General features: G+C 34.0%; 1 protein-coding gene across 1 annotated transcript in view; it reads left to right on the plus strand.

The window, feature by feature from the left end:
• Positions 1 to 13,322, plus strand: part of LOC149577199 (alpha pinene synthase, chloroplastic-like) — a 100,637-nt gene extending 87,315 nt beyond the window's left edge. The window contains exons 2-11 of the mRNA XM_089795849.1: positions 9,507 to 9,776; positions 9,897 to 10,087; positions 10,289 to 10,377; positions 10,548 to 10,762; positions 10,909 to 11,006; positions 11,179 to 11,268; positions 11,554 to 11,772; positions 11,857 to 11,995; positions 12,508 to 12,753; positions 12,875 to 13,322. Of these exons, the coding sequence (XP_089651975.1) occupies positions 9,507 to 9,776; positions 9,897 to 10,087; positions 10,289 to 10,377; positions 10,548 to 10,762; positions 10,909 to 11,006; positions 11,179 to 11,268; positions 11,554 to 11,772; positions 11,857 to 11,995; positions 12,508 to 12,753; positions 12,875 to 13,171 (1,854 nt within the window). The 3' untranslated portion in view covers positions 13,172 to 13,322. The remainder of the gene's footprint in view (positions 1 to 9,506; positions 9,777 to 9,896; positions 10,088 to 10,288; positions 10,378 to 10,547; positions 10,763 to 10,908; positions 11,007 to 11,178; positions 11,269 to 11,553; positions 11,773 to 11,856; positions 11,996 to 12,507; positions 12,754 to 12,874) is intronic.
• Positions 13,323 to 13,996: the final 674 nt, after the last annotated feature.

A 13,996-nucleotide genomic window follows, 5' to 3' on the forward strand; every position in this document is an offset into this window, starting at 1 on the left:
TGATATTTGTAAGAAATAGAGAGAGCAAAATGCAAAGTTGAGCAGAGAAGATTAGAAGTGAAGGAAACTTCATTACCAATGTTTTGTTGAGTGATCTAAGGTTTGATAATTGGATCTAAGATTTGTGACCTGGACTACAAGGTTTGACAGTTTTTGGTTTGATTGACAAAACAAAACAAATTGCATGTTTGAGAAGTGAGCTCTTCTTGTAGTTGAAAGTGAACATTTGGGCAGTGGGCTCTTCTTGCATACATTGTAATACAACTCCTAACAGGGTTGGCACAACTCCTTTTAGGGTTAGAATCTCCTAATACGGTTTCAAAGTCTCCTAATATGGACTCTATGTACTAAATTTTGTAATCGACTCCTAGCAGGGTCCATCCTCTAACAAGGAATATTTATATTGGTACATCATCTTATGAGCATCATTCCCATGTCCTTAGGGGTTCTAGGACCCCTAGGGACACATATCACAATACAATGGGTCGAATGGGGTCATGCACTAGCCAACAATCTCATTGGAACCATATCATCAATTACCCTACTATTTTTAGGACCCCTAGGGAAACATGTTGTGATGCACTGTGTCCAATGGGGTCGTGTGCTAGCATACGACCCCATTGGACCCATTTCATTGATTACCCTATGACCCTTGGGGTTCTAGGACCACTAGGGACACATGTCGTAATGCAATGTGTCCAATTAGGACATGGGCTAGCCTACATTAGAATTAGATCCATAACATTGATTGCCTTACTTCCCTAGGGGTCTTAGGTCTGCTAGAGACACATCTCATGATGCAATGGGTCAAATGGGGTCGTGGGATAACTCATGAACCCATTGGATCCATTCTATTGATTACCCTATGTCCCTAGGGGTCCTATGACCGCTAGGGACACATGTCAAGATGCAATGGATCAAATGGCATCGTGAGCCAACCTATGACCCCATTCAAACCATTGCATCAACTACCCTATGTCCCTAGGGAAACTAGGACCCCTAGGGACATATGTAATGGTGCAATTGGTCAAATTAGTTCATGGGCTAGCCTACAACCCAATTTTGAACTATTGCATCGATTACCCTATGTCGGTAGGGGTCAGAGGATCCCTAGATAGATATGTCATGATCCAATGGGTCCAATGGGGTCATGCGCTATCCTGCGACCCCATTTAACTCATTTCATCAATTATCATATGTTGCTAGGGGTCTTAGGACCCCTAGGGAGAAATGTCGTGATGCAATGGGTTGAATGGGGTCATTGGCTAGCCCATGACCCGATTCGATCGATTGCAACAATTATCCTATTTCCCTAGGGGTCTTAGAACCCCTAGGGACACATGTTAGATGTAGTAGGTCAAATGGGGTCATGTGCTAGCCTACAACCCCATTCTAGCCATAGCATCAATTACCCTACGTCCCTAGGGGTCCTAGGGCCCCTAAGGACACATGTCACAAATCAATAGGTACAATGGGGTTTTTGGCTCGATAATGACTCCATTAGACCCATTGCATTGATTATCCTATGTCCCTAGGGGTCCTAGAGTTGCTAGAGACCCATTTCATGATCCAATGGGTCGAATGAGATCCTAAGCTAGCCCATGATGCCATTTGACCCATTACATTGATTATCCTATGTCCCTAAGGGTACTAGGACCATTAGGGACACATGTTGTGATGCAATTAGTCAAATGGGTTCATGAGCTAGCCTAAAACCTTATTCAGCCCATAGTATTAATTAATGTAATGGCTTCAATGGGGTCATGGGATAGGCTATGACCCCATTTGACCCATTGCATCGATTACCATTCTAGGGTTAATATCTTTATTCTAGCCAATCCACCTATAGATAAAGGTTTAAATGGTAGCTAAAAATTTCCCAAGAACCATAATAGTGATTTCCTTAATGAGGCTTTCAAAAAATGAATCAATAATGATAAGTTTATCAACCTAAATAATCGTTTGTTTGAAGAAGATTTTGAATTAGTAGCCTCAGACTATTGTCTACCCAATTCCCCAATAGATTGCAAACCATTTTTTGGTTATTATAAGGACAAGCCCAAGGATAATCTTATAGCTTTATCCCCAACCAAATTTAATGCACAACAACTATCTCTTTATACCATTAATGAAAGAGCACAATAGTTTAAGAAAGCACCCAACAAATCCCTGAATAGAGATAAGGTTCTAGCCGAGACATTGAAATCAATATTCTTCCACAAAAATATTAACAAAGATCTTCTAGATTGTTTTAATAGACTCTGAAAGAATAACAAATCTTTACAATATGAGTGATACACTTACATAGCTGGAATTCGAAAGGGCTTGAGATGTCTGGCAGAAAGTACATGGTTAGGAAATGGTGTGATAATCTTATTGAAAAGGACATTATATGTCTTCAAGAGATTAAGATGACTGATCACAGGGAGTCCCATGACTCTTCTTAGGAGAACTATGATGTAACCAATATCATCTATCATGTACCTCCTAGTCATGTCAACTTTTGCAGCTCTTTTTTTGGTAGGAGGTCAAGAAAGCATGAACTTCTCTTACACTATACCTTTTTCCTCATGTTCATGCTCCTTATACCACCTATCTACTATGTCATAAATTATTTTCTGGAATTGGTCTGTAGATGGTAGGCAAAAATTTTTCTCTTTATGGTTGGCGTGTATGTCTAGAACCATGCCCACTATGATGCTTCTCACAACCTTCTCCTTTGGCATGTAATGATGGCCTAGTGCCATGATCAACTCTAAAGATTGAATAGATATGGGATGCAAAGCTTTTTTCACTAACCCACATAGGATTAGTCATGAGATCATATACAATCTCTCCCTCTATTTGTTGCACAAAACCAAGAATGCATTCCAATCTATATGTCCAATTTTGTTGTGTAAGACATCAGAATGCTTGTCTACAAATTGTGATTTCTTGGCGGCAACCTGAAACTTAAAGGCGACTAGATGGTGTGATCTTTACTATAATAGAGGATGATGAGGATGTCATTTTGACCTACATAGGAGACATGCATCACTATATCAATTTCAAAAGACTCAAAAGACACTAGTTGACACGACCAAATTGGGAAAAAATGAGAAGAGTTTATAGAAGAATGTAAAAATTGACAACAAGCCTTTAAAGTGCATATGTTCATAGTTAGAAAGGTACACATTCTGGTCCTATAGTATTGATGTGCAAACATGCATAGTAGATCATGTGTGAAGGTGCACATACTACTTTTGGGTGATGAACAAAGTGTTTAGTCAACTAAGTTCGTAATTTGCACCTATGACACCATATGAAGCTTGTAGAGGTGTGCATTTGCACCCCCAAATTTACCTTAGGAGCTCATAAGAAAGCACACATAGAAAGGTGTGAAGGTATGGTCACCAATGGACTCTGACCAATGACCATAGGACTCCTACTCTCTAAGGTATTGGATTTTTATTCAACAATGTTTGAATAACCATGTAGTTGAAACACAATACATCTTAGCGAAGATAACTCTTATGATGGATGCACTTTTATTAGAACCCAAACCAATTATAAGGCCATACTCCTTCTACACTTTAGGCTCTACAAGACCTAGGTGGGAAGACGTTAGATTCATCCATATGTCCAGTGCTAAAATACAAACCTTAATAGACTCTGACCAAGGACCATAGGAATCCTACTCTCTAAGGTGTTGGCTTTTGATTTAACAATGTTTGAATAACCATGTAGTTGAAACACAATACATCTTAGGGAAGATAACTCCTATGATGGATGCACTTTTATTAGAACCCAAACCAATTATAAGGCCATACTCCTTCTACAATTTAGGCTCTACAAGACCTAGGTGGCTAGACCTTAGATTCATCCTTATGTCCAGTGCTAAAATACAAACCTTAATATAAATAAAGTAGATTAAAACCCGAAATTCTTCAATACTCATGCAATAAAAAATGTTTTCATTAACTAATTAAAAAACCTATGCATTCACAAGAAAAGGAAACTAAAGAGATCATACAATCATCATTCTTGATTGAGAGAACATAGGTGGGAAGGAGAGTAGGCAAGGTTGATATGACCAAAGGATACGTGAAGGATGATATTGATTACACCATTATGCTTCTGAACACGGTTATGGGTCTACTAGCAGTCAAGCACCTGAATATATGAATGGTACATTTTGTCAAGACAATCATAATAGCTAAAATGCCAATTGATTGGGCCACAATAACTAAGTGAAAACATAGATGAGCATTTGGTAGGACTCAAAGCCAACCCCAAGTTTTACATGACATCATACTTAGTATATTTACTTGTAGCAAGGACAACCAACTATCCAGGATTGTATAAGAAGGGAAGCATGCAAGATGCTAATGCCTAGCCTTGTGTGGTATATCCCTAGTTGGCGAAGAAAAATCTCTGAGATGAAAGCAAGGAATACAAAATATTGAATGATTCTTTCAATTTTTGCAATCATCTAGTACTTTGAAGGTGATTATGCCAAGAGGATGTTAGTAGAGGCAATAGCAAGGATTGCAGAGATGGGTGCCTATTACATCCAATTCAAAACATTCACATAACTAAGGGTAGTAGGTACAATGGTGAATTTGAAGAAACTCTTGAGATATCCATTGGATAGGCTCATTTTACTAGAGATTGCAAGACAAATCACATCTGCATATGACAAAGTGCGGAAACAACATAAGAAGACCTAGGTATGGCCTATCACTATAGGTCCATTTGAAGTTGAGTGAAAGTAGGATATCATGACCTTTGATATAGAATGGGATCAATATCCCATAGAGGATTACAACTCCCGTCACCCATTCTTTGAAAATATTGGCAAAATTAAACTTTTGGCAAGAAAACAATTTATTCATGAAGATGCAATAGACTATCATTGGATGAACATGATAGATGACTATGACATTTGAATTAGGGATTATTATAGGATGACTATATATCTGCCAGGAAGTGCCTCGAAGATAAAGATCCTAGTAAAGATCGATCAACAAGACACTCAAGAGGTCTTAGATCCCTTGTACAATCAGGATAAGATATTTGATAAACCAATTATGAATGACTGAGAAGATAGCTGCCGAAAATGAGGTCATGGAAGGACTTCATGAAGATATTCAGAAGTTAAAGGGCTAGTCTCAAGAGCAAATTTTGGATGCAGAGATGTATTATGATGCCATTTCCCTTGATATTTTTGAAGATGAGTCAAAGATGAAGCTTAAGTGAATACAAGTAGTAGTTGAGAAATTCTAAAGAACTTTTGAGGATGCTTTGTCTGATGAAGATATTAAATAAGAAATCAAGATTGAAGAGGTATTGTTGAGGTTTGATGCTAGACTTGAGGATTTTACAGAAACTGGAATGGATATCACTAACTATTGGCAAATAGTTGGGCATAAATACGAGTCTTTAGATTTACTAGAAGCTTGCTAGGTGATGGAGACTATAGAGAAATTCAAGAGAAAACATCTAGACATTGCTTTTTTATAAAGGGGAAGAAAACCTAGAAGTTAGAAGTTCAGTTTTACCACTTAGGAAAATTTTGGATTTTTGAACCTGCTCCATAGGTGCACTGCTTCCAAGGTATGTTGCTTCCTAGGTGTACTAATTTTTAGGTGCACCAAAAAATTTGAAGAAGTCAAAGGTACACCAACAGTTAATTGCCAGTTCCAAATTTAGAGCTTTCCATGCATGAGAATCACATTTTGATGATAGCTTAACTCATAGAAACATTTGGAGAAGGCCAAGCTTCCATTTTTAGAGCTTTTAGTGACTCCTAGATCCTCTTGTAGCTTCCTTCTTCTTATCCACTACTTCTTTCTTTTTTAAAAAATATGTAAAGGCTCATGTTATTAATTGATATAATAAAGGGTGGAGTCATATTTTAGCACCATTTAGGGAGTAAGTAGGTACATAAATACATTTGTTTTATTAGTTCTAAGCATAATTTTTCCATGAAGAGATCTCTCACTCTCAACAAAAATTGTGGAGATTATTTTTGATAAATTGAGTAATGTAACATGTATTCCAGTTCGCTATTCTGATGCAATAATATATGCTCTTGGTGTTCTCATTCTGATTGTAGTTATTCTTGTTGAAGTGTGTTATTTCTGTGGATTCTTGTTCATGATAATAATGGAGCCAATAGTTTTATTGTGTTGATTTGATCGTGCAATATTTTTAGGTCTGGTGTTTGTCACGTGTTGACAAATTCCACTGACATATAGAGTTGGAGAAGAGATCACCCTATTCTTCCTACATAGCTTCTCGTCTCCCATAAGCACACTTTCTGTGTCCTTGTAATTTGATAAGAGGTGAAACATTTTTCAGTTTTACTAAATTTCCATCAACAATTACATCGGTGGATTTGAGGAAGTGCAACTCATACTTTCATTGGTTTCCTACCTGATCTTTTCAATTGTTTAAATTGCAAACGTGTTGTTACTGTGGTTTATGTCTCTTAGGAATTTCCCTTTTAGGCTATTTAATTTTATCTCTCATTACCTTATCTTTGTTATTTTATTTGCTAACCCTTGATTAAATTAGGAATTCATATAGTTGCATCGTTAGATTGCATTCATTTAATAATAGAAAATAAAAAAATATATCATTTTTATAATTATATAATAATAATGCTATAATAATAATGCCCTTTCCAATGATATATAATAATGCTAGTTTTGGGGAAAAAAAAAAGCCATGGGCATCTAGTTTAAGTTGAAAACTAAAATGGTAAACAAGCCTATTGCTAAGTTTAAAATATTTCATTTTTTAACATAGTCAAAGCTATCTTAAAAAGCATACCCATTTAAAAGTCTCCACAAGTTTGGAAGAATGCAATTTACAACCAATAGAAGCTTTCTTTTTCCTTGAGGTAGCCACCTCATATTTGACCCCTTGAATTAATGGTGCCCATATTTTGAGTTCTTGAAATACTCACATTGATGAAGTATATTGTTATTTAATTTGAAATATAGCAAACTATACCTTCAAACAAATAATAGTCAAACCACATTCAACTCTTCTCATGTAACATGTGTTATCATTGTATTTGCTCATTAGATTCTTATTAGCACTGAGTCATATATTTAGTCAGCATCTCCTAGGCGAATTACCACACTAGCAGCACATGGTGCTCTTTGATTGGCTGTTAATTTTTCCACCACACCGTATGGCTTGCGAACACATGTGACATTTTGATTGGTTCACTTTGTCACTATGGTTAACATCCATGCAACTTTCAGATGCAACAAAGCAACAACCATTGATCTCTTGCGACACAATAAAATCTCATCACATCTTCTCTGGACTCGCTTAACCATGTGTCGTAATGTCACCTTGTCACGTGCCACCTAACTACCTACTATGTCATCGGTGAAAAAGCAATATCTTGCCATGTGCCAATTCTACCATGTCACCTACCTCAGTAATCATGTTATGTGTCACATCATCATTCATTGGGCTGGCCCTGCTATCTCTCATCACCTATTTCCTTGGTCAAAATTGGTCAAACTGAGTAATCATGTCAGGTGTCACATCATCATTTGTTGGGCTAGCCCCGCTATCTCTCATCACCTATTTCCTTGGTCAAAAATGCTCAATGTAGTTTAGTCAAAATTTGTCAATGAACTACACAGTTGGCCAAGGCTCCACCAAGCATTTAATCATAAAGTTATTTTTTTATGAATATTTAATCATTATCATAATGAAAACTAAACTAAATAATTTTTGAAGGCCAAGGACGCTCGAGGAGAAATTGCTGCATCCATAGCATGTTATATGAGAGATCACTCAGAATCTAGTGAGGAAGATGCATTGAAGTCCATCAACTCTATGTTAGATGGACATATGAAAGAATTGAACATGGAGCTTTTCAAACATAACCAGATCCCAACATGCATCATGGATATTTCCTATGACACGTTAAGGTGTGCTCTACTTTTCTTCAAAGAGAGAGATGGATTTAGCATTTCTAGTAAAGATATGAGGAATCATGTCAAAAAAATTCTCATTGATCCCATCATCATGTAATATTAATAATTTATGGGGTACTATGATTATGAACTACTTTTTCAAGTATAAAAAGATTTATAAATTCTCTATAATCAAGTGATAGAGGATAATAAATCTCTAGGTTATTTCAGTGTATCAGTTTGTTTTCATGTATTAAAAAATTTTATTCCTTACTATTGTTCCTCGTTTTGACCATGACATATGAATCTCACGTTTCTGTTATGCTACAAATATCCTTCAATTTATTTTATTGTCTATAATTTGGTTTCAATATACAATTTATTAAAGGCTTGAGGTAATTTATTTTGAAGATAGGAATATGTCCATTTGATATAGATTTATGCCATATCCTTGTCATGTTAATATATTGCAATATCTTACATTTTTATTAAGTTTTATTTTAATTATAGTTCAGGGGTTTGTAGTAACATCGAGGAGTTATTTTTGGCTATTGGAGTGATGACCTGTCAACGTCAACATCCCACCAATTGAGCAAGTTCCCACTCACTAGACCAGTCATTTTAATGAGACCACGCAGTGAATGTGGACATGATTCTAGAGTGTATGGAAGAAATGAACTCCATTGATCTCAACACCAAATAAATACGGTCATGTCGCATTCAACCAGCTTGGCGAGCTTGAGTGCATGCACAGGCCATCAGTGATTTGTGATTTGTGCTTTTTTATAAATCAAACTCTGGAGAGTAAATGACATCCAATTATTCTGACAATACAATGAATTCTTGTGTACCATTTTCTTCTAATATTTATGATTCTAAAATAAAAATAACAGCCATAAAAATATCTTCAACCAATAAGAAAAATGGAATTGTGTTTCAGAAATTGATTTTAAAAATATTATCATTCAAACATTAGGATTATGAATTTTGTTTGCCATGCCAGTTAATACGAGGAGGTCTAATGAGAACATTAGTTCCCTTTTATATAGGCATATAGGGAGGGACTAATAATAGGCAAGGACTAATAATATGAAATCTAATGATTCCATTGGCTACTTGCCAAAGATAAGAACTAATAATTAATTAAAAAATATATTTTAATTCTGCCACGTGACTGCATATTAATATATTGTCTTAATTTATTAGATCCCCATACCTCTCCCATGTGATTGATTACTAAGATATTTCAAACAATTTCATTAGTCCAAATTGTGTGAAATCAAAGTCAAAGTAGGCCGGCATACCTTTCCCATGTGATTTATTACTAAGATATTTCAAACATGTTCATTATTCGAAATCGTGGGAAATCAAGGTAGACAGAATAACATACAAGTCTTGTCAAGTCAAATAAATGCGTATAAAAATTAGCTACTTGTTTCATTGAGTCGAAACTTTGTGATAGGTGTACCAGTATTTCATTTTTTAATTCTAGTGTATGTACCTCTCACAAGAAATATAATTCATTAATATATCTTTTTGTCTACAAAAGGCCAGGAAATACCCCTGCAAAATCACCATTAGAAATCTAAGCCTACACTCTGCGAAGGCTCTGATGTCTGTCTCTTCCCTGGCTTGAGCTTGTGCTTGAAATCTAAGCCCACCCATCTCGTAAACACTTCTCCCAAATCATTCCCAACATTAGAAACAAAAGGTCTGAGGAATCCAATAATGAATAAGGCCATGGCCAGCACTAGAACTGTTCACGAAAATGTCACTAGGCGTACGGGAAATCATCATGGAAACTTGTGGGACGATGATTTCATACAATCCCTCCCTAAACTGCCGTACGATGTAATCTTCTTTCACACCATATTTATCCCATGCTTTGTTATTCCTTTCTTTTTTCTAACATGATAATATGAATTACAATGTAACTATCTATTTGTATTTGTTTTGTATGTAATTTTTCAGGCTCCTGAATATCGTGAGCGTGCCGATAGACTTGTCGGGGAGGTCAAAGACATGTTCAATGCATTGGGTGCTTCAGATTCTTCTTCACAAAATGTTTTGAAACGCCTTAAAATGGTAGATAAAGTTGAACGCCTCGGAATAGGACGACACTTTCAGAAGGAAATAGCAGAAACACTTGATTATGTTTATAGGTATACTGTAAAAATCACACACTAGTCATTGATTTTTAAAATAAAACAATAAACTTTTTCGAAATTTAATTTTTCCCCTTTACATGTGTAATGTTTAAGACTGATAGAATGTTATAAACAAAGATTGTATGGTTTAAACGACGATTAAGGTGGTTGGCATGTCATGTGTATGATTGCAACTGAGAGTTATTTGAGTTGTAGGTTTTGGAACGACATCAGCAGTAAACATTTGAATACCACAGCTTTGGGACTCCGAATCCTTCGACTACACAGATATCCCATTTCTGCAGGTATGATAGGCTTTACTATACTTTATTAAATGAAAGGCTTTGCTCTACTTTATTATATGAAACTATTTTTTGTTTCTGGTTGAAACTATACGACTTTATTTCCACATCACAATACAACTTAATGTGTTTTATTACTATTATTATTTTAAGTAGATATGATGCAATGGCAGATGTGTTGGAAAAGTTCAAAGAAAAAGATGGGAAGTTCTTTCGTTGCCCCACTCAATCAGAGGAGGAGATAAAGAGTATAGTAAGCTTGTTTCAAGTTTCATTGATTGCGTTCCCAGAGGAGAACATAATGGACGAAGCTAAAGACTTTTCTACTATGTACTTAAACCAAATCCTGCAAAAGACTCCCACTTCTAGTGCCAATCTTCTACAAGAGGTAGTAATGATGCTGGTGGTCATTGAAAAAGAAAAGATGCTATGTTTTCCGTTATAATGATGCTTGTTTCTGTTAGAATGTTAGAATGTAGGAAATATCGTAAAGTTATTTTGTTTAAACTCTAATGAAAACACTATCGTGCGCAGATATCACATAACTTAGAGTATGGTTGGCACACCAATTTGCCAAGATTGGAAGCAAGGAATTATATGGATATATATGGAGAAAATAGCTCATGGCTCAAGTAACTAAACTATTTTTAATTTTGAATAACAATAGGAACATGTATTCCCATTTTCTATTCTAGAATAACTATTTCAGAATAACAATTCCAATTCCCATATTTCTATTCCTGCAACCAAACAGACCTAGAGTAATATTCTTACATATTTTTACTTTCAATGACTAATTTTCAGGAACGAGGATAATCAGAAGATTTTATATCTAGCTAAATTGGATTTTAATATTATGCAATCATTGTATCGAGAGGAACTTCAAATGATCAATAGTTAAGTTGATTGAAAGATATTTAAACTACTTTCAAAATTGATAACACTTAATCATTTTATTAGTATAGGGTTGTTTGAATCTTTCATCTTGAATTGAATATTTGAATTAGGATATGCATATATATCTACAAAATAATGTTTATAAATTTGTAAGATTACTTTTTTCTATGCTTATAAAACATTTTTATTTTATTTTATAATTTTACATTGTATTTTTATGTAGTTGGTGGACTATTTTATTTATATTTTTCATTTATGAAATTTATTTGTGTTTATCATGTTTAGATGGTGGAAGGAGTCAAAATTATATACATTGGAGTTTTGTAGACATAGACATGTGGAATATATCTTTTCGGCATGTGCAATTACAGCTGAACCTAAATATTCAGCTTTTAGAATTGCCTTTGCAAAATTCTGTACCCTTGGAACGGTTATAGATGATATTTATGATACGTATGGAACACTTGATGAACTTGAACTTTTCGGTGACACCTTTAACAGGTATGAATTTATTTATGAACTATTTGTTTAAATTTTTTTATTTTATAAAATATTATTAATATAAAGTATTGACATTTGGTTTAGGTGGGATTCCCCTCCTGTAGATCACCTTCCAAAATATATGAAAATTGCATACCATGCACTTTATGATGCAATTAATGAAAGTGTACACGAGGCACAAAAGATTCAAGATAGAGACACTCTCCACCATGCTCGAAATGCGGTATAAATAAATACTCTTTATATTAGATGCTTGTCATCAATTCCTTCAAAATTTTATTTGTTTATAATACTACTTTCTTTTCAAGGTGTATATTTTTCATTTTATTTTCAAGAAAATCAGAATAAAACTATTGAATACACTATATATAAAATATGGGTACTATTTTTTAAATATCAATTATTACTAAAATTGATTTATTTAAATTTATTTCAAGATTAATTAAATTAAATTTTTTGTTTACTTCTCTATTTTCCATTTCTTCCATTCATCTAGTAATGACACTCACGTATTTCTTATATGTTTGTTAAGTTCAACTCACTACGTATTTCATATTTAATTACAATGCACATTTCTTTATAATAGAGTATATCAAAAGATTTTTTAAAAGAGTGCATACATTTTCCTTAATATGGTTATTTTGGAAATCAGGTTAGTATTGATTAGGTTAATGTACTCAATTATTAAGATTAATTTATATGGTTGGATTTTAAATAAATTACATTTTATTGCAGTGGGATGGCTATTTAGATTCTATGTGGAAAGAAGCTAAGTGGCTTTCTACTAGACATATACCAAATTTAAGTACATACTTAAAAAATAGAGTAGAGAGTGCAGGCTCTCGTACAGCTACATTGCAAGCACTATTAACAGTAGATAAAATTTCAGAAGACGATCTTCAAAAAATTAATTATCCATCAAGGTTCAATGATCTTTTGGGACTGGCTGTTGGATTAAGAGGTGATATTCGAACATTCAAGGTATGTCATATTGTACCAATCAAAATATAGTATTTTTATTTATAGAGAAACTATAAAGTTATTTTTTTAATGAAGATCTAATCATTATCATAATGAAAACTAAACTAAACAATTTTTGAAGGCCGAGGCAGCTCGAGGAGAAATTGCTTCATCCATAGCATGTTATATGAGAGATCACTCAGAATCTAGTGAGGAAGATGCATTGAAGTCCATCAACTCTATGTTAGATGGACATATGAAAGAATTGAACATGGAGCTTTTCAAACATAATAAGATCCCAACATGCATCATGGATATTTCCTATGACACATTAAGGTGTGCTCTACTTTTCTACAAAGAGAGAGATGGATTTAGCATTTCTAGTAAAGATATGAGGAATCATGTCAAAAAAATTCTCATTGATCCCATCATCATTTAATATTAATAATTTATGGGGTACGATGATTATGAACTACTTTTTCAAGTATAAAAAGATTTATAAATTCTCTATAATCAAGTGATAGAGGATAATAAATCTCTAGGTTATTTCAGTGTATTAGTTTTTTTTCATGTATTAAAATATTTATTCCCAACTATTGTTCCTCATTTTGACCATGACATATGAATCTCACGTTTTTTTTATGCTACAAATATGCTTCAATTTATTTTATTGTCTATATTTTGTTTTCAATATACAATTTATTAAAGGCTTGAGGTAATTTATTTTGAAGATAGGAATATGTTCATTTGATATATATTTATGCCATATCCTTGTCATGTTAATATATTGCAATATCTTACATTTTTATTAAGTTTTATTTTAATTATAGTTCAAGGTATGACCCTTATTTTGTGTGTGTGTGTGTGTACACACACACACACACACAAAGAGAGAGAGAGAGAGAGAGAGAGAGAGAGAGAGAGAGAGAGAGAGAGAGAGAGAGAGAGAGAGAGAGAGAATTTTACTCTCTAATTTCTATTGAAACATAATCATAGATTTTGAAAACAAAAAGTACATATTTGAATGTATTTATGCTTAGTATATAAAAATTTGATTATATTGATTGATATCATTAATAATACATCTCATTTATAGCCATTCTTCTTATTTTCTTTCTATATTTAGGTTATGAAAGAAAATAAATGTGTAATTTTCAATTCACCAAGAATGTATTTGAGATTTCTACACAAAAAGGAAAAAAATAGTAACTCAAAAATAGAAACATTTTTTGTTGTATCAAACCTCTTCAAATTTATTATTTTC

Source organism: Cupressus sempervirens, chromosome 1 (assembly GCF_028749045.1).
Source record: "Cupressus sempervirens isolate cs-2001-9-10 chromosome 1, ASM2874904v1, whole genome shotgun sequence".
Classification (NCBI taxonomy): Eukaryota; Viridiplantae; Streptophyta; class Pinopsida; order Cupressales; family Cupressaceae; genus Cupressus; species Cupressus sempervirens.